Source organism: Periplaneta americana, chromosome 5 (genome assembly GCF_040183065.1).
Source record: "Periplaneta americana isolate PAMFEO1 chromosome 5, P.americana_PAMFEO1_priV1, whole genome shotgun sequence".
Lineage (NCBI taxonomy): Eukaryota > Metazoa > Arthropoda > Insecta > Blattodea > Blattidae > Periplaneta > Periplaneta americana.
Genome location: NC_091121.1, coordinates 27,526,102 through 27,548,595, shown reverse-complemented (window position 1 = coordinate 27,548,595; position 22,494 = coordinate 27,526,102). Strand labels below are relative to the sequence as shown.

Below are 22,494 nucleotides of genomic sequence, written 5' to 3'. Positions count from 1 at the left end.
GACGTGTCCCAATGACGTCATTCAACATGATATTTACAATTGATTACAACAAGGCACAGTAGGAATAATTGTTTCATCAACAAAACATAGCATTAATTGAAAATGCCATTTCGTTTGTTTCTATGTTTTGTTCAACTTTTAATGATACTACATTAGGCTATGTTGTAAACCTTGTTGTATATTGCATATATTGTAAATTCTGTAGTATGCGTTGTATACATATTATCATATTTCATAATATTGTAAATAAAGGTTTTAATTTAACACGCTCCTGACAGAAAAACATACATATTCCGAGGCGAGTTCCATACAGAAGACAACTGTCTATCAACCATCAATGTTTCCACTGACACGCGAGGACGCAGAGATTGATATTTAATTATGTATATTTGTAATGTTGTTTATTGGTGTCTTATGCGTTGCCAAGAAAAACACATGTAGTTCAAAATGAAATGCAGATTATGTACCTTATGTAGGCCACTATATATCATTAAACTATAACATTTGTTTATTCTGCAATACGTTTACAGCACGTTGCGTGTAAGTTTGTATGAAGTGGACTGTACTCGTCCATGCTCTGTGACGCAGCTCGCTTGACAGTCACTGAGCTACAAATATCTATACTACGTTTCACCATTCTTTATAATACTCCAAATCCCTTTCCCTGCTCATAAGTATACAACAAGATATCACTCATGAGGCAACTCAGTAATCTAAAATATTATAAATTTCTTCACGTCTGTTTCTGGCGATTTCCCTAGACTCAATCGTCGTTTGATAATTCTTATTTATGGACAAAATATTTTTGTAGTAGGAAATAAAACACATGGAATATAAATCAATACGACGAATATTCCTGTTAACTATAAAAAGGTCCAGCTGTACAGGATAAAAACAAATCAAAAATGAAAATTCACTTAATACTCACCTATAGATGGGGGTGATGTCATTTTTGTACCAGATGACCAGAAACACAGAATCGTTGGCTAGCGGAGGAATGATGTCACAAGGAAGACGAGCGGTTCCTTTTACCACTGCCTGGACCTCAATGATAGGGCCTGCAACACAAATATATTCGCCTTTATCTCTTTTTCTGCTGAATGGATGGTCAGATACAAAACCCCTGCTATCTAAGTATATTTCTCATATTTCTGCCTACATTCGTCTCTATCTTTACAGTCGTTGTCTTCTGATATTTCAGTTTAATTCTTTCTAATTTTCTGGCGTTCATACTGCTTTCAATCTATCTAAAGATGTCTGTTTGGTGTCTTTATTCCACCTTCCCTTTATCATCCATTCCGTTATCAACTGAAGATTTGAGATTGACTATCAAGAGAAAGAACAACAGATTTCGACAATACTTTTAAGAATGAATGTGAATACAAGTTCTATAATTCTCTTGCGGATGATAAATTAGTGGAAGGTTTCAGAAATAATATGTGAATGCGTATTCTTCGTTTTGGACTAGCATGAAAAGAAACGAATTTATTTATTAACAAAAAATAGACATTTTTTTTTGTTCTAGTGATATTTAACTTATTTTATATTTTTATTTTCATATTTTCCGATAATGGTAAGTTATATCTATAATGTGATAACTTAAGCTATATACAATCATAATTTTCCATGCTGTGTGTACTTAAAAATATTGTATTCATTGTATGCTTTGTACTGCACTATTTTATTACTATTATTATTATTATTATTATTATTTTTTATCATTATTATTATTAATATCTTATTTTTTATACTTTGTATATCTCATTTTTTGACCTGCTGTTCACATTTTATTATGCTTTTCCTTTCTTTCTGTATGTTATATATTATGTCTGATTTCTACTTACTTGTTGTTTACATTTTATTATTATGATCTTATTCAGTTTTGTGTGTAAAATTGTAGTGTACTTTGTAAATTTGTAGTGTTTTTTGTAACGCAGTTTTACTCCTGGTTGAGTGTTAGAGAAGGCCGTATGGCCTTAACTCTGCCAGGTTAAATAAATCACTATTATTATTATTATTATTATTATTATTATTATTATTATTAATTGTCTTATTTTTTTATACTTTGTATGTCTCATTTATTTTGACCTGCTGTTCACATTTTATTATGCTTTCCCTTTCTTTCTGTATGTTATATATTATGTCTGATTTCTACTTACTTGTTGTTTACATTTTATTATTATGATCTTATTCAGTTTTGTGTGTAAAATTGTAGTATACTTTGTAAATTTGTAGTGTTTTTTGTAACGCAGTTTTACTCCTGGTTGAGTGTTAGAGAAGGCCGTATGGCCTTAACTCTGCCAGGTTAAATAAATCACTATTATTATTATTATTATTATTATTATTATTATTATTATAAATACATGGTGGCAGCCAATAGAAAGGTAAGTGTAGGCTATATGTAGTCAGTTTACAAGTAGGAGACTATAACTTAGAAAAAACCGTATCTTTTGTTACAATTGACTACGATACGTTCTAAGGAATTAAAAACCGATTGATCACTGCTAATTGGGCATATTTTGTGTTATAAAGTCCTACATCCTCCCTGAAGGATGCATTGGAAGGAATAGAAAACAGGAGAAAAGTTCGTGGCAGAAAATATTAGACAATAGACAACATTAAGATATATGTATCGTATGTGGAAACTAAAAAACAAAGCAGAAAATAGGGAATATTGGAGATCGCTGGGTTTGTAGTGAAAGATCTACTATTGATCAGAAAACTATAAATGAATGAATGAAAATAGTAATTATTTTTATAAAACATTTTGTGGGACGAACCCTTATATAATATGTATCAGAAACACTGAACACGTATAAAAATTATAGCAACATTTGAAAGAAAATTTTGCGCAAACTATATGGCCCATTACTTCAAAATGGGTTTTGAACTAAAAATAGGAACAAAAACATATGATTTACTTAAGATTCTAATGTAGTAAATATAATCAAAATTCATAGGCTAAGATGGGCAGACCATACGAGTATGTGGATAGATGAAAATTAAATATGTAAGAGAATAATTTCTACAAGTCCTTTAGGTGAAAGGAGACGAATATTACATTCATGATAGATGGACGGATGAATGGATGGATGGATGGATGGATGGATGGATGGATGGATGGATGGATTGATTAGTATAAGACATCACCAAACTGGGATGTAGAAACTGAAAGGTTGCAGCACTAGACAGAAATAGATGGTGATAATTACTTAGGGAGATCATGGCTCACTCAGAGTCTAGTGCCAATTTATCATAAGCATTACCTTACTCAAACAAATATCTTCTTAAAGCCATTAACAGTTCAAACCTTTCAGTGAAAACTCCTCTGCTACATACAAATATAACGCTGGAAATGCTGAGGTTTGTTGAGAGTGTCTTGACATAAAAAAATGCGATGTTTTCAAAGAAATTCCTTTAACGAGACTGCATTGTGACCAAGACTTCATACTAAGCTAGAAAGGAATAATGTTACCAAATACCTATTTTCAGGAAGTCTCAATACAATGATATGTAAGAGGAAAGTCACGTAAGCCATTTCACTGTCAATATCGTGGAGAGAACCCACTCTACAGATTTCAAGAAATCACGTGGATCGAGCTTCAATACAAGTAAACTGAATATTCCTAGGTCACAATGATTTTTGGTTGACAAAAGACATTCAGAAAAACTTAAGATGAGAAATATCTAGTGAATAGAGTTCTAGGAAGGAACGCTGCCTTAGAGAAGAGAGGATATAAAGAACGCTTTGTGACGTCCTTAACCTCCCACCACCCTCTGGATCGGTTGGGATTAACTCTACCTTTCACTTCTTCATTTCTTATGATTCAATATTTCCAGGTCAACAAAGAATGCAGCAAGATATATTGTCATAGACTTGTCCACATATAACAATGTTCTGTAGAGGTTGGAGACACAAAAATACAGTAGAACTTGGTTATAGCGACCTCGTTTTGTGCGACACCTCGCCTATAACGTTAAATATTCTGTGGTCCCAACTAATTCCCCATAACACATAAGCTTTTCTACCTTGCTTAATACGACAAACGTATATGCGTCTACCTCGCATATAACGTCATTTTCAACTTAAGTTTGGAATACGATTTTCTAGGAACCAAAGTATTTTAAGACAAATTTTGTTTAAAGCTAGTAACCTGGCATATTCTTTACTCTCTCCTGTCATAGGTTTCTGGAAGACAGGCAGGTTCCCCATCCCATTGTAATCTGTCCAAATTCATGCGGTATTAACGGTATCTGTGTGTGATCAGTTTCGACAGGAAGTTTTCACTAAGTACACGCATTTTAACGCAGTATGGCACTAAAAGAAAAGTTGTAACTTACTTACTTACAAATGGCTTTTAAGGAACCCGAAGGTACATTGCCGCCCTCACATAAGCCCGCCATCGGTCCCTATCCTGTGCAAGATTAATCCATTCTCTATCATCACATCCCACCTCCCTCAAATCCATTTTAATATTATCCTCCCATCTACGTCTCGGCCTCCCTAAAGGTCTTTTTCCCTCCGGTCTCCCAACTAACAATCTACATGCATTTCTGGATTCGCCCATACGTGCTACATGCCCTGCCCATCTCAAACGTCTGGATTTAATGTTCCTAATTATGTCAGGTGAAGAATACAAAGCGTGCAGTTCTGTGTTGTGTAACTTTCTCCATTCTCCTGTAACTTCACCCCGTTTAGCCCCAAATATTTTCCTAAGCACCTTATTCTCAAACACCCTTAACCTATATTCCTCTCTCAGAGTGAGAGTCCAAGTTTCACAACCATACAGAAGAACCGGTAATATAACTGTTTTATAAATTCTAACTTTCAGATTTTTGGACAGCAGACTGGATGATAAGAGCTTCTCAACCGAATAATAACACGCATTTCCCATATTTATTCTGCGTCTAGTTTACTCCCGAGTGTCATTTATATTTGTTACTGTTGCTCCAAGATATTTGAATTTTTCCACCTCTTCGAAGGATAAATCTCTAATTGAAAAGTTGTAACGTTGGAAGAAAATGTTAAAGTAATTCATCAAATTGAGAATGAAATTAAAAAAGCTTACGTCTATCGTCGGTTTGGCCTAATTAATTCTACAGTCCAAATGATTTGGAAGAGCAAGGATAAAATTATTGCTTCATTTGAACAGACTGGATGAAAGGTAGGGGAGGGAGCAGTGAAATTGTAACTGAAATAATGAATATACTCGTAGAACGTAATTTGGAGAGTGTGTATCGGGCAAGTAGGAGACAACAGAGTAAACTGACTGATTACTTCACTCCTAAGTAAAAAAGTTTGGTGAGTAATGAACAAACTATTTTAATACAGAATACTGTATTTATAATTGTACGTGTATTTTAATAAGTTCATGGTAGGCTTAAAAGTAAATACATAAATCTGAAATAAGCCTATTTAAATTTGTAATTTTTCATTTTCCATCTCATTAGACTGATAATATGAATCTCGGCTACTGCGACACTCGTTTATAACAACATAATTTTTAAGCTCCCTTGGATCTTGTTATAACCAAGTTCTACTGTACGTATGTTAAAACGCAGCTGAAACGACAGATGGCACCGAAAAGGAAATCATGATAAAATTATGCGATCCTATGAACTTCAAAATTCAACCCTATTGCAGAAGTCGGATGTTCACCGTTGTGAAGTAACAGTTAACTTACCTGACCGTGAAATGAGCGGATCCCGGTTGAAATCCTAGTTGAGACAAATTACTTGGTTGGAATTTTTCCGATGTTTTCCCTCAATTTCAACCTTTCGGCGTTGAACCTCGGACTCATTTCGTCTTCATTAGTTTCATTTCATATTATCTTAATATGTAGTATCATGTCGACCAGGGGCCTATTCCACAAAGTTACGGTATCGTACGTTACAAGTAAATTAAAAAAAGACAAGACGATGAAAGAGTAATGGAACGGAGAAAAATTCTCTCCGGCGCCGGGATTTGAACCCGGGTTTTCAGCTCTACGTGCTGACGCTTTATCCACTAAGCCACACCGGATTCCACCCCGGCGTCGGACAGAATCGTCTCACTTTTAAGTTCCAACTCTTGGGTTCCCTCTAGTGGCCGCCCTCTGCATATATGATATGCGTAAATCTCTTCGTGATTTAAGACGACGCTTATTCCGTCGGATCCCGGCCAACTAGTCACTCATTACGAGTGCACCTCAGGAAATGTGTGGACTTCGGTTCTAGGTTCATAGATATCTATGACGTAGTGCAGAGGGCGGCCACTAGAGGGAACCCAAGAGTTGGAACTTAAAATTGAGACGATTCTGTCCGACGCCGGGGTGGAATCCTGTTTGGCTTAGTGGATAAAGCGTCATCATGTAGAGCTGAACCCGGGTTCAAATCCCGGCGCCGGAGAGAATTTTTCTCCGTTCCATTACTCTTTCATCGTATGATGACGCAGAATATCTGCATGGAAGTATCATAATGTACTTCGGTACATTAAAATAATATATAATATGATATGCGTAAATCACTTCGTGATTTAAGACGGCGCTTATTCCGTCGGATCCCGGCCAACTAGTCACTCATTACGAGTGCACCTCAGCACATGTGTGGACTTCGGTCCTAGGTGCACAGATATCTATGACGTAGTGCAGAGGGCGGCCACTAGACGGAACCCAAGAGTTAGAACTTAAAACTGAGACGATTCTGTCCGACGCCAGGGTGGAATCCTGTGTGGCTTAGTGGATAAAGCGTCAGCACGTAGAGCTGAACCCGGGTTCAAATCCCGGCGCCGGAGAGAATTTTTCTCCGTTCCATTACTCTTTCATCGTATGATGACGCAGAATATCTGCATGGAAGTATCCTATGTACTTCGATACATTAAAATAATATATATTATTTAAAGACGTTCACAACTGCAGAGGTTATATCAGCGTCGCCGGTGTGCCGGAATTTTGTCATGCATGAGTTCTTTTACATGCCAGTAAATATACTGACATGAGCCTGTAACATTTAAGCACACTTAAATGCCATCGATCTCGGCTGGGATCGAACCCGCAACCTCGAGCACAGAAGGCCAGCGCTATACCAAATATGTTAACGAGGCCGACACAAGTATTTTCTAGTAGGAAGCATAAGTACTAGAGTTTCTGTTACGCAAAAGAGTTTTCTACAATTGTACTTTACCACTCCATACTTGCAAATTATCATTGAAATTAATAATTCCGTTCCACAAAAGTACTAGTATTTGTAACTTACTAGTGAATTGCCAAGTATTCTCTAGCAATGAAAGACGACTAAGACATACATGTACTAAAGTTATTTAAGTACCGTATATTTATTTTGTAGTATTTTAAGATATATTTTGATGATCTTAACTACACTAGAGTAAATAAATAAATAATAAATAAATAAATAAATAAATTATATAGAATATTTTTTGTTGCTTCTGTGACCTTCAGAAGGAACAAATTCATTTCCTTTGAACCCATTCAATTAGTTTAGGAAAGTTTGCAATTTCGTAACAATTAAGTTCTACAAGTGAAAATCGTTGGGCTATTAGCATCATCTGTTGGCTAATATAGAAACCATCGCTGAGCATTGTGCGAATATCGCGGAAGGATATAATGATAATAATAAGAAAGTAGATTTTTCATTATCAAAGAAATAAACTAAAATAAATAATATTGCACGGTTACGAAATTCAAAGAAATATTACAGTACCACGAATATTTGTTGTATAACCTAACTTAAATTACGACATTAAGATTAAGGAGACACACATAACCTACTTCAACGAATGAAATACGAAGATAAACAGTTGTTTTATGTATGACGTCACTCGTAGTGATTCATTGATAATGTACAACAGAGTGCTGCGTTGGAGTTAAATCGCTCGCTTGAACTCGGTCGAGTGTCGCACCCTCGAGTGAGATACGATCGGTCGTGATACGCTCATAATAAATAGCAGCACAGTACAAGGTCGTCTCACCGATATGTCTTATCTTGTATGGAAGGCGACAGATAAGATACACATATGTTCTGCTCACAGGGTAAAAATAAAGCTTTATTTTCTGCGTTTATGACAAACGTTTAATGGAACAGTCAATGGAACGTACCAAAACAGGAACATGAAGTTATAAATAAAATAGTATGAAAAACTTCGATATACAGTTATTATTGCTAATTAATAATAATTCAATATTTGATTTATCACATATATAATATGATAGGTCCATACATAGTGTTCCGCCTATATACTGCGACAATGTAGAAACGTTTTACAAAATATTATTGATATAGCAGTAGATTAATAACAATATTAGTAAAGAGATAACGTCACAGAAAATATAATAAAATGAATAATCATGCTGCACAACTGTTACAGACGCAAAGATTGATACACTAATTATTAGAGATTATTATTATTATTATTATTATTATTATTATTATTATTATTATTATTATTACTAGAAAACTTGATACATTTCTTGCATTATCGTGATTGTGTTCTCCGTTTACAATAATTACATTTACATCCAATAACATCTATCAGATATGGCAAAAACAAAATCACTCCTGTGGGGGGGGGGGGGAACCTACAACATTTATATTACATTTTAAAGCAAGTTTTGTAGTTGTACTATGGAGAGGTTAGTTAAACACTGGAAAGTTTTGAAATGATAAACAGCTATGATGTTACTACACAGTTCATCACTGTAACAAGAACGAATGTCTAACGCTCGGCTTATACCGTTCGAGGATTTATCGCTCGTGACAATTTTACCCATCATGCATGTGCGCTATCTATCGGATTATGCTATGAACTACTTGGCGCTCGAGCGAAAACGTCCGATGCAGACCTCTGATGTACAACATACTTTAATTCTTTTTCGGAACAGAGAGATACAACTCCATACGTTGCAACAAATTTCATCAATAATTTATAATGTACAACACCGTACCTTTATGGAATAGGCTCCAGCAGACGTGAGAGACGTGGTTCAGGGATTCGCCTACAGGTGTCATCAGTCAGGGTAAACTACACAATAGCCTGGTTGCACTATTGAAAAAGGAAACTGGAGTACCCCGAGAAAATCAACACCATCTCCGTACTTATATGTAATAAATTCAAATTGGATTGCTAGAATTTTAATTTGATTTGTTTCATGTACGTCCGTGTGTCAAGCATAACATTGTTCAAATGAGAATAATAATAATGTTTTGCAATGGCAGTGACACTTCCGACCGTTAGTAGATGCCTGCGTAAATTAACCCGAAACCTCGAGTTTCCAGTTGGCTAATGATTAGTTTCAGTAAGTGCACGAGACCCTCTGAAGTTCTTGTGGTCACTGTCAATCGAAATGACTCGCGTGAGGAGAGGCAAGGCAGAGAGAACGATGGTTTGAAATTAAACGTCAAACTCCATAAACACTCAAGTTAGTCAAACTAAATTACAACTTCCTCTCTTTATTTCCGCTGCTGGAGTTCAATCTAATGTACCTTGCTTGAGTAAGCGTTGGAAAGCACTACAACCTGTGACTGCATTTAAGCGTACCTAAATCATATTCATAGGTACTACATAGACCAGCTACGTACAGTCTGATCCATTTGGGTACGGATAATATTAATTTATTATTATAAAGCTATTTTGATAGTATGAAAAATTTCTTGCTGGTTATATTATGGTTAAAAGATGGGAGTTTCCATATATGACAATCAACAATGCATAATCTGAAAAGACAAATGAAAATCGTATATGATTAAAATGGCTACTACAAATCAATAGCGGGCACAATGTGTTTTTTGGTATGCTAAATTTGAGACTTTTCAAAGAGTTCAAAGGGAATTTCGACTTGAGTATGGTGTGCGTAATGTACCTACATATGATCCCATAATGTTGTAGTATCGACATTTGTAGAAACAGGTTCTGTGTTAAAAAAACATGCAGAACGTCGCAGGCGAAACCCAGTATGAAAAGTAATTACCTCTTGGCTTGAACCCCAAACTCCCCAGATCTAACACCTCCTGACTTCTTCGTGTAGGGTTTTGTTAAAGACATTGTTTATACACAGAAACCCAGGAACATTGATTATCTGATAGTAAAAATTACTCAACCTTTTCAACAAATCACCCCTCTTATGTTACAACAGACATGGGCTGAATTGCATCACCGCTATGAGTTGTGCAGAGTGCGCAATGGGGTCATGTTGAGCTCTGAGGAATCTCCCATCTTTCAGTGTTGTATGCACAAAGTTTCAACAAATAAAGTTCAGTAGTAAAGTTTTATGGTGTTTTTATTTTATCCATACACAAACGGATCACCCTGCATGTTTTTTAGTAGGTTATTTTGCGACGCTTTATAAACATCTTAGGTTATCTAGCGTCTGAATGAGATGAAGGTGATAATGCCGGTGAAATGAGTCCGGGGTCCATCACCGATAATTACCCAGCATTTATTCATAATGGGTTGAGGGAAACCCCCGGAAAAAATCTCAACTTGGTAACTTGCCCGGACCGGGAATTGAACCCGGACCACCTGGTTTCGCGGCCAGACGCGCTAACTGTTACTCCATCCCTCTGTGTTACTAAACTATTAGATCGTTTCAATGAATAACAAACCACATTTTCAAATTTTCAAAAGAGAATGATTACCTGTTGCTTGAAAACACAGCCTTACATCTAGAAAAATGTCGTTACGCTTCTGCAAAACAATAAGGACATATTTGAAATATTTTACATAACCATTATCTATCTCAAAATCTCTATGACTATTAATAAATTTCTTCATTTAAATTTAAGTCACAAATTTTAGATGGAGCTAAATATCCATAATGTTTATCCATACTTTATTCACCTTGTTTGCTACTTTTTTTTTTTTTTTCCTTTTTCCTGTATTCAGTTTCGTCACAATATTATGATTGACTACATGTTATTTTGTGTTTGTAGAAAATACACTGAAAACAGCATTGACAAATACCAGCCTTATTATTGCATTATGTTAATATGATAGTGCATTACGTTTTTGTTTTACATAATTTTTCATTTTATATATTGTTGCAGTGAATAACAAACCACATTTTCAAATATTCGAAGGAGAATGATTGCCTGTTGCTAGTAAACACAGCCTTACATGTAGAAAAACTTCGTTCCACTTCTGCAGAGACAATGGGGGCATATTTGAAATATTTTACACAGGCATTATTTATCTCAAATCTGTATCGTTATTACAAATTTCCTCATTTGAAATTAAGTCACAAATTTCGTCCTCGGCATCTTGCAATTATTCTTCTTTACAAGACGTTGAATGTTGTCTGTTACGAATAGCAGTATTCGGTCGCAATGTAACCGATCAACTAAAGTTCACTGTTCAAACGAAATACACTGAATTCTCTACCCCAACGCAATTACGTACTAATATCTAAAGTCTGAAGCGCAATATAATGGCATACATTTCTTAGCCCTACTTATGACACTGTATCTGTAAACCTAGTGTCAACAAAACACGACAAACATCAGTTACAGGAGCACTTTGGACATTATGTTCAGTCGCTGCTGATGGTTTTCAACCCGCTTAGTACTTAGTGTGTTTTATTTTCTCGGATATAATTCCCAGTGGTTGCTACACCACTGCACGTTAGTCTATTCCTGGACTAGTGCTTAGCAACAGACTCTTACATGCCCTTATGTGTCATACTCAGCTTCTCTTTATACAGGGACATCATTTTATTTTTACTAACATTTTTAATATTAACTTGCCTATACCTCTAGATCAACGATGTTTGCTACCCCGTTCCACGACTGGAATTCGATGATACTGGCGTAATGTACAAACAAATCACTTTACTAGGTATAGGAGGGAAGAAAAGTAGTTCAATTACGTAAACTAGGAAATATCGCGATTTTGAGTTTGATCATTTTCATTAGGTTTTTTGTTCAATCAAAATACAGTACAGTATTAACAATGAGTGTATTTACTCACGAACTGAGCTGTCCATGTGGACGTATTCATTATGCAGTGTATATTATACTGTCTACAGCACATTAGCGTACAATATAGAGAATGAAGTTAAATTGAAAAATAATCATAATATGGATATTTAAACTCATTTTTTAAAATGGTGGCCGTTCATTTCGATACAGGCTTTAGTTCTAATGTGCATATTATCGCACTATAGATTATTGTACCTAATCCCAATTACTAGTTTCGTCCTTCGTACTAGTAATTCATGTTGAAATAATTCTGTACCTACTCTATAAAAGAGTACCTTACGTACTGTAAATTCAATTTTCACTTCTGCCCGACCCGCACAGATAAATTTACTCAGACATACTATCTACTGTCCGTCCAAGTGGTTATGTCGTAGGGTCGTAAAAGGAGGAAATCACGTGACAGTTAATCACTTAACAAGGCCCTTTTATTTAAGTTATTTTAAACAGTTGTATAATATTACGTAGACGTCCAATTCCTATCAGAAATTAATGTTCTAGAAAGGAGCTAAGACAGAACAGGCACTAGCTGGCGAATAAAAGCTGGTGGGGGAAACCGGGATACGACGTAGGCAAATGGACGACAGTACCTGTGCGAAAATGATTCAATATTGAAAGCTCTTTCGTCACTGGAAAACGCGAACATATTTTTGGAACGTACTGTTTACTATGACCGTAAGGCTACTATGACTGTATATGCAGTCTTGGTTCTGTGTAAAGGACTGTTAAACTTCATTAGTAGAAGGGGTGGGAGTGAAGTACATTGAAAAACTCAGGTACAATAAAAATTGAAGTAAAAATAAAATGATGTCCCTGTATTCTAATTGTATGAAGAATACATTCTAACGTACAGAATACATTCTAACGTACATGGGACGCACAAACACGTTGTTTCCCACAATGATCCTGTCGTACGCCGGGAAGTTGAAGGGTGTTGTACGCGTGCAGCTCACCTCAGTGTCCTATGTTGTCAGCTACACTGAAGGGATTACTTATTCGTGCGTAGTTTAGTTCAAAATATTGTACGATGAAAGAGTAATGGAACGGAGAAAAATTCTCTCCGGCGCCGGGATTTTAACCCGGGTTTTCAGCTCTCCGTGCTGATTCTTTATCCACTAAGCCACACCGGATACCGCCCCGGCGTCGGACAGAATTGTCTCTGATTAAGTTCCAACTCTTGGGTTCCCTCTAGTGGCCGCCCTTTGCACTACGTCATAGATGTCTATGAACATAGGACCGAAGTCCACACATGTGCTGAGGTGCACTCGTTATGAGTGACTAATTGGCCGGGATCCGACGGAATAAGCGCCGTCGTAAATCACTTCGTGATCATACGATGAAAGAGTAACGGAACGGAGAAAAATTCTCTCCGGCGCCGGGATTTGAACCCGGGTTTTCAGCTCTACGTGCTGATGCTTTATCCGCTAAGCCACACTGCATACCGCCCCGGCGTCGGACAGAATTGTCTCTGATTAAGTTCCAACTCTTGGGTTCCCTCTAGTGGCCGCCCTTTGCACTACGTCATAGATGTCTATGAACATAGGACCGAAGTCCACACATGTGCTGAAGTGCACTCGTTATGAGTGACTAGTTGGCCGGGATCCGACGGAATAAGCGCCGTCTTAAATCACGAAGTGATTTACGCATACAGATGACGCAGAATATCTGCATGGAAATATCATATGTACTTCGGTACATTAAAATAATATATATCAAAATATTGTGCCTTATCTACAGTTTGAGTTACACTGAAGGGATTACTCATTCGTACGTAGTGCAAGATGTGTTCTTCTAATTGAAAATACTGACATTCTAATCGTTTCAGCCTAACAGAATGGGTGACCCTTCACCTAGCACTACAGTAATTTGTTCTAACAGTGGAACCTGTATGCAGTTTCGAAACGTCCGAGGTTTTAAATTCCAACACACGGTGGAATACTTAACTGTGCAACAAACAGACACCTTCAGTCAATATTCTTCTCGTCAGTTTACAGTGCTAGAAACCTATACCTGTATCACTGTTGAACAAAACAAAATCATTTCATTCCTTTCACCCTCTATTCAGTACTTTTCCTTGAAATATTGAGAGAAATTTTAATCGTGAAAGCATTTACTTAAATCAAACAAACGGAATCGTTTCTTAGAAATCGTTCATGTTCCACACTGTGCGTGCATTGAAGATGGCTATATACAGATTTAGAAGGTTTCATTCATATAAAAGTTCACGGCTCAGGTACTGCAGAGAAGTTAAAGGGGAGGTAAGCAAGAATTTATATGAAAGAGAATAATAAAACATGAAGTAAAGACAAAGAAAAAGACTTCACAACACAGCAAGAGCTTTACCCATTAGTAAAATGTACTTTCGTATTTTAATTCATCCTTTTTGGTCCTTAACTTTACGTTTCGGTGCCCAAACACTAGGAGACCATTCATCTCGTCTCCTGCAACTCCGCCCGGGGGAGGGGGGTGGCATCAGACTTCAAAGACAGACAAAATGTATAGATTCCAGGAAAAACCAGGTTATAGCTAGAGAAACATTCTGCGTGCATTTTAATGGCGCTTTGCTTTCCCAGGCAACGAGAGCGAGATGAAATGAGAATTTTCTCTGCATTCACTTATCCAAACGCGCGACTAATTTTCCCAATTAATTACCTACAAAAGATTTCGTCCCAATCTTCAAACGACAGCCATATTTCAGGAAATTTGGTGCAAGCGAAATAGTGGCATGAACGGAAGCTGTGTTCTGAACGGCTGCGACTCAGGAGTAGTTTCAAAACGCGCCTGAAAACAACACTTTTTAGTTCAAATCCCAAGTTTTTCTGTAAGCCAAATTATATTATCTTAAATGTAAGCCCGGTGATGCAAAATCAATAAGTGGAAAATTCACTCTGTATCCATCTAACGACTCACTAAAATAACAAAACTACATGATCTGGAAACAGAAATTAATTTTCCAGTGGGCAATACCCATAAACAAGTGTCAAGTTATTTTATTTTTGTTTTTCCTTCTCTCTGTTCTTGTTATTCTCAACTATAATGTATTTATCTATGTACAATAAAGTTTACTAAATTATAAAAAATAATAATAATATTCCACATTATTGTACCAGAGCTGTAAAATATTACCATGGCAACTAAAACGTAACGACTTCTATTAACGTTCTATTAAGAAAGCGTAACTTGTACCATTAAGTTATCATGAAACGATTTGTCACGGTATAATATTTAATATATTATTGTGGTCATAGCAACCTCTTTCTTCATATACCATGATATCAAACTATCCATCATTACAAATCTGATGTTATTTCTTTATTAATTATTTTATAATGCTAGCTTCGCTCATTACCTAACAACTGACTCGTTCCAAAGCATAACACATTATGAAGTTGCTTCATGATGTATACCAACATTATTGACATGCCACATTATTGCACCAATGCCGTAAAATAGTACCACACAAACTAAAAAGCAACTTGTGTCACAAGAGTATATTATAAAGGCGATAATCGTGAGAATACTAAATGAGACAATAGAGCAAGTGGACAACTTCAAATACATAGCTGCTGCCAGGAAGTCAAAAGGAGGATAACAATGGCCAAGGAAGCTTTTAATAGAAAAAGGAGCATCTGGAAAAACTAAGGAAGGTACTAGTGAAGTACTTTGTGTGGAGTGTGGCATTTAATGGGGCAGAAACATGGACATTACGACGAAGTGAAGACAGGCAACTAGAAGCATTTGAAATGTGGATATGGAGAAGAATGGAGCGTGTGAAATAGACAGAGAGAATAAGAAATAAAGCTTTATTTGAAAGAGTGGGTGTAGAAAGAATGTTGCTGAAACTGATGGGGGGGGGGAAAGAAATTGGGTGGGACAATGGTTGAGAATAAACTGCTTACTAAATGACGCAATGGAAGGAATGGTGAACGGGAGAAGAAATCGGGGCAGAAGAAGATATCAGATGATAGACCACATTAAGATATGCGGTTCATATGCGGAGAGTAAGAGGAAGGCAGAAAATAGGAAAGACTGGAGAATGCTGAGTTTGCATTGAAAGACCTGCCCTTGGGCAGAACACTATGTGTATGTATATGTGTATGTGTGTGTATGTATGTATGTATGTATGTATGTATGTATGTATGTATGTATGTATGTATGTATGTATGCATGCATGCATGCTTGCATGTATGTATGTACAATAGAGTAATATATTATGAAACAAGGTTATAATGTTATACTTTATTGCATTAGTCAATGTTTAATACACTAAAACAGAAAATTATTTATTCAATATTTCATCTATATTACATAATCAAAACTGACTTTATGTGTAAAGTAAATACTAGTACTCAATAATTATGACAAGACTTGTCGTTGAAGTGAATTTTCAACACTTTGTCCAAGTTTCCCATCGAAATTGAAGTCAGTTATCACGGAACAATTCATGATACCTGTAGAAGTCCTTCTTCATGTTACAAGAAGATAGTAATTCGTATATAGCAAAGAAATGTCAATGACATACGAATTTACAATTTCACTTGACTTTTGACCTATCTAACCTTAGGCAACTTTACACTTTAAATTCGTTATTTTTAAATAAACTTTATTTTTTTTTATGAATCTTGCTTTTGGAACTTTGAGACAAAATTATGTTTACTTTAATTTACTGTATTTAATAGAAATGAATATTTAAATTTCATTTAAATATTTGAACAAATACGTATATAAAAGAAGAAGTAATAAGTTATGCAGCGAATTTATTTAAAATAAGTTATATATTTACGTAAAATAATAATTGTAAAATACGTGTCTTTATAAAAAATTATGATTTATTTAACTCGCAACTGCCGAGGTTATATCAGCGTCGCCGGTGTGCCGGAATTTTGTCCTGCAGGAGTTCTTTTACATGCCAGAAAATCTACTGACATGATCCTGCCGCATTTAAGGGGAGTTGGTCATTATCGCATGCAAAATAATGGTAAAAATAGCCTATCTTCTAGCAGTGATAAATATAATAGTCTACTATTTATCAGTGGTCTTTCATTTTTGTTAGCTATGTGTGTATACATATTAAGCTTTAAAATGAAAAAAAAGAAAAAATGGTGACTCTAGAGTAAATATGTATCCTTAAATTATTTTTTTAAATTAAGCACAATTTTTTTTTTTATAAATTCACTACATGTCTGTGATTAGGTACACTCTATTCACTTACTATAACACATATTAAATTGAAAATTTGACCACTTACTACTAATACATACTAAAACATACCCTACTAAAATTATTCATATATCTGTAATATTATGGGCATAGGGCTTATAGTAATCATCACCGTCAATAAATTTAAAAAAAATTGAAGATTAGTATAAGCCCTATGCCCATAATATTAAAGATATTTTAATAATTTTAGTAGGATATGTTTTAGTATCTGTTAGCAGTAAGTGGCCAAAATTTTAGTTCAATGTGTGCTATGATAAGTGAATAGAGTGTACCTAATCACAGGTATGTAGTGAATTTATATAAAACATATGTTTAAATTCAAAAATTAATTTAAGGGTAAGATTTACACTAGATTAACCATTCTTTTTTTCATTTTAAAGTTTAATATGTATACATATATCACTAAAAAAATTAAATAGCTGTGATAAATAGTATTACATTTATGACTGCTTGAAGATAGGCTATTTTTACCATTACTTTGCATGCGATAACGTCCAATTCCCCTTAAACACACTTAAATTCCATCGACCTCGGCGGGATCGAACCCGCAACTTCGAGCTTAGAAGCCAGTGCTCTACCAACTACGCTACAGACGTCGACACGCGTGTCTTTATGTGGAATAGAATTTAATATATAAACTTATTGCTTCTTTTTTTTTATCAGAACTTCACTCTTATTTGCAGTCGTTGATTTACAAGGACAAAAAATATTTCTAAAAAATCCGTTTCCTCATCATAAGAAAAAGGAAAGCCAGTTGTATCGCTTTGTGCTAGGGTATGCCTGGATATGAGATGCAAACACGCAACGAAGAATTCTAGGGTTATCGCCTTATCGATTTTTAAATTTAGTATATTAGAAGATTAATACTGTAGATGCTAGAAAGGAGCATGTAGTGTCATTTCCTGTCTATCCAAACCCGTCGCAATCAATACCAACTCCGCACTTCAATAGAATTATTTTCTGAGAGTTTGCAGTCTAGCAGCGCTGAGTACAGCGAGTAATCTCCATCAAATTCGTTTACAAGAGTACAACTCGCTGTGCAGTTCCCTCAGGCTCACACAGAGCTTAACGCGTCTCGGGCGGACTCTGGCGAGAAATGAGTTCATATTGGTAAACTGTGAGCTTCTCATTTTTTCTTCCTATCTCACGAAAAACACGGGCACTATAAACTTTGCTACAAAATTTGAAAAATACGATTTAAGTTCAGATTTCTTCTCTTCTTTCATTCGATTCTCAATCTTTTATTGTCGGACAAAATATTTCTAATTGGATGAATTCTCCGTTTAACGTCAGACGGCATCATCATAATTTTTTTAGGTTACTACAGCCCAAGTAGGTTTATTGTGCGTGTCGTTGGAAGGTGTTTCATGCGTTCATCACTTGGTTCTTTCACCCGCCGCATCATGCGTTTTTTAGTCATCTATAACCACATTTATCTTGGCCAGACCATAACATTTCAGAACAGCATGGATAAAGAAATTGATAGACGAATAGCATCGGCATGAAGAAAGTTTTGGAGTCTGTCCTTCATCCTAATGGACAAGAGCCAGAAATTGCAGAACAAGAGGCAGATCTTCAACAGCTGCATTGCATCTGTACTTCTATATGGGGCGCAATCCTGGTCACTCACCAAGAAACAGGCATTAAAATTAGGAAGATGCCAAAGAAGAATGGAAAGGAAAATGCTCGGAATAAGTCTGAAGGACAGAATCAGAAACGAAGAAGTACGGCGACGAAGCGGCGTGGAGGACGTGGTCACACTCGCTAATAGGACGAAATGGCGCTGGGGAGGACACGTGGTACGAATGCAACCTACCAGATGGGCACACATGGCGACACTGTGGGATCCAAGAATTGGCTGCAGAAACCGTGGACGACCGAGAACCAGAAGGAGCGACGACCAGAATAGGACGCCAAAGAACACGGTGGAAGGACGCAGTCAACCAACTTTGAGCGGCAGCAACAACCAGTGGTAGTGAAATTGGGGACAAAGAACTAGGAATGTAAATAGACCATCAGGTCGGCTCTTCTGATGGTCAAGACTTGAGCCACCCCTGCCCAAGCAGGAGACCTTGCCCACTGGGGATTTACAGCTTTTATTATTATTATTATTATTATTATTATTATTATTATTATTATTATTATCATTATTATTATAACCGCAATTTTACTCCCTGGTGATAGTCTTACACACCTTACATCATTTGAGTCTTGGAGTTCCCCAAGAAATGTAATTTTCTTTCCATAAGACCTCAGCGTTCTCCAGAACCGTTAGCACTGCCATCTATCTGCCTTTGGATAAAGCATAAGGATATTCGTTTAGCGACAGCGGAGGATCCAGCGTCAGGTAACACAAAAAACTGGAAGTGATAATGAAGACGGTTGTGGAGAATGTTGATGGAATGACGAGAGACAACGGTAGAACACCGAGAAAACTCTCGTAGAGTCGAATTCATAGTCGTCACTTATAAAATGAGGATACACTTAAGTAATGTGCGTTTCCTTACCACTTATTTTAGATCGCATTGCAGAGACGCTACTCTTCCATATGCAATGATCATTCCCTAGATATCGAAAGAAATATGGCAACAAAGCTGGACGTGAGTGCTTTCGTACATTCAATTGTTTTCCAGCACCTTCAATTTGTTAAATCGACATTATTACCGTACACAAATACAGAAGTAAATATTATAGAGTTAAAAATTATACAAAATATCGAGAAAGCATTTTACAGAATTAGAAAGAAGTGAGCTAAGAGAACTAGTTATGAACTATAGAGATATCGTCGAAAGTAAAAAAAAAAAAAAAAAACTGATAATTGTTCTCTCCAAAAGAAAAAAACTGACATGGGACAGAATTGCAGTTAAGTTTAATGCAGACTATAGAAATATTCCTGTAAGCAAATCATTCTAATTTATTTTTCAGTTATTTTTACGGTAAACAAAGTGGAAGTGGTATAATTACGCAAATTTTAACAGCTTATTCCTTAGGTAGATTAAAAACGAAAATGCAAATAATGCTTTGTTGGGACGTGAATACTTTTCGAAAAAATATCACTTAAACCTGCCTGAAATGATGCTGTAGCACAAAATCTCAAAGCAACCAGCATTTTCAGCAGTGGTGAAATCGGTAAGCCTCATGGTTGTATTGTGAATTTCAATGAGAGATATCAGAACATCCACAACAGAAACGGTATCTCCGCTTAAATTGTTGTTCATTGTACATCCCTAAAGGGTTTTCCATATCTCTGATATATCTTTTGTTTTGCCGAAACACATTTTCATTTTCATTATTTAACTCAATAAATTCATCACAGTCATAATCATCATCCATTGTATACTGAATCAGCTGATTAAAATGTATTTTCATTTTCATTTTCATTATATAACTCAATATATTCTTCATTGTCATAATCCTCATCCAATGTATACTGAATCAGCTGACTAAAATGCATTTTAATTTTCATTATATAACTCAATAAATTCATCACAGTCATAATCATCATCCATTGCAAAACGAATCAGCTTATTAAAATGCATTTTCATTTTCATTCTCATTATATAACTCAATATATATTCATCATTGTCATAATCCTCATCCATTGTATACTGAATCAGCTGACTAAAATGCATTTTCATTTTCATTTTCATTTTCATTATATAACTCAAATTCATCATAGTCATAATCATGATCCATTGTATACCGAATCAGCTGATTAAAATGCATTTTCATTATCATTTTCATTATATAACTCAATAAATTCATCATTGTCATAATCATCATCCATTGTATACTGAATCAGCTGATTAAAATGTATTTTCATTTCCATTTTCATTATATAACTCAATAAATTCATCATAGTCATAATCATCATCCATTGTATACTGAATCAGCTGATTAAAATGCATTTTCATTTCCATTTTCATTATATAACTCAATAAATTCATCATAGTTATAATCATTAGCCATTGTATACCGAATCAGCTGATTAAAATGCATTTTCATTTTCATTATATAACTCAATAAATTCATCATAGTCATAATCATCATCCACTGTATACCGAATCAGCTGATTAAAATGCATTTTCATTTTCATTTTCATAATATAACTCAATAAATTCATCATAGTCACAATCTTCATCCACTGTATACCGAATCAGCTGATTAAAATGCACTTTCATTTTCATTTTCATTTTCATTATATAACTCAATAAATTCATCATAGTCATAATCATTATCCATTGTATACTGAATCAGCCGATTAAAATGCATTTTCATTTTCATTATATAACTCAATATATTCATCATAGTCATAATCCTCATCCATTGTATACTGAATCAGCTGATTAAAATGCATTTTCATTTTCATTATATAACTCAAATTCATCATAGTCATAATCATCATCCATTGGATACCGAATCAGCTGATTACAATGCATATGAGGAAACACTTGAGTAAGCTGGGATTTATGAATTGAAAATGGTTATAAGCAACTGCTTAAGGGTTTCCTTACGATGAGTGTTGACTATGAATTCGGCTTCTTCCACTACGAATGTCACGTGAGCCACTAAGGTTACCTCTTCAACGTGAACTTAAAACATAGAAGCTCGAAACTATTACGTTTACGTGAGTATGTTTACCTTCTATGTAAACGTATTATAAATGGTTGCATTTAATGGCGTGCCTTCTAGCTTTCGCGTGAAGATTAAGCTAAGGTTTGAGATTCACTGTGTGTACACTTATTTCTTAAGCACCCTACGACAATCTCATATACACACACTGTTTCATTCTATCTCTGAGGCTTGGTTCTTTCTTCTTCAGCATTATAACTTTAGAATCTAGATGAAAAACTAACTCCAGGGGTTGGAACTGAGGAAGAGCATTTCCACTCAACCCCATTCCACCAGCACCACTGACTGCAATCCATTCTCTCTCTGTTCTACCTTCCCGACACCACCGCAATATCATAGCTACCCCTTCCAACGCCACACACTGCCGTGTCACCAAACCGCAGGACGATACTAAATTAGATTTCCCTGTCGCGGCGCCTCCACTTTCCAGAAGTTATCACCCGGGCGTCGAGACGCGCGGTTTGACGCCGCACCCACCCCTACCCCCTCCAGGTTACTGTGGGGAGGCGGCGTGATGAGATGGGAAAATGAGACCAAGTGAACGAAATAAAAAGAGAGGCTGAGAAATCGCTGGGATATGGAATAATAGAGGAAAAAGGGGAAACAAAATGAGAGGAAGGGAAAGTGATAAAGAAAGCTCAAGAGGTGTAACCTCACACATTACTGCGGAAGGAAAAG

General features: G+C 35.8%; 1 protein-coding gene across 1 annotated transcript in view; it reads right to left on the bottom strand.

Moving 5' to 3' along the window:
* LOC138700581 (nephrin-like) overlaps window positions 1–22,153 on the bottom strand; it is a 1,373,770-nt gene extending 1,351,617 nt beyond the window's left edge. The window contains exons 1-2 of the mRNA XM_069827162.1: window positions 21,964–22,153; window positions 929–1,058 (exon numbers count right to left, since the gene is read on the bottom strand). Coding sequence (XP_069683263.1) covers window positions 929–1,058; window positions 21,964–22,153 — 320 coding nt within the window. The remainder of the gene's footprint in view (window positions 1–928; window positions 1,059–21,963) is intronic.
* Between the last annotated feature and the right edge of the window lie 341 nt (window positions 22,154–22,494).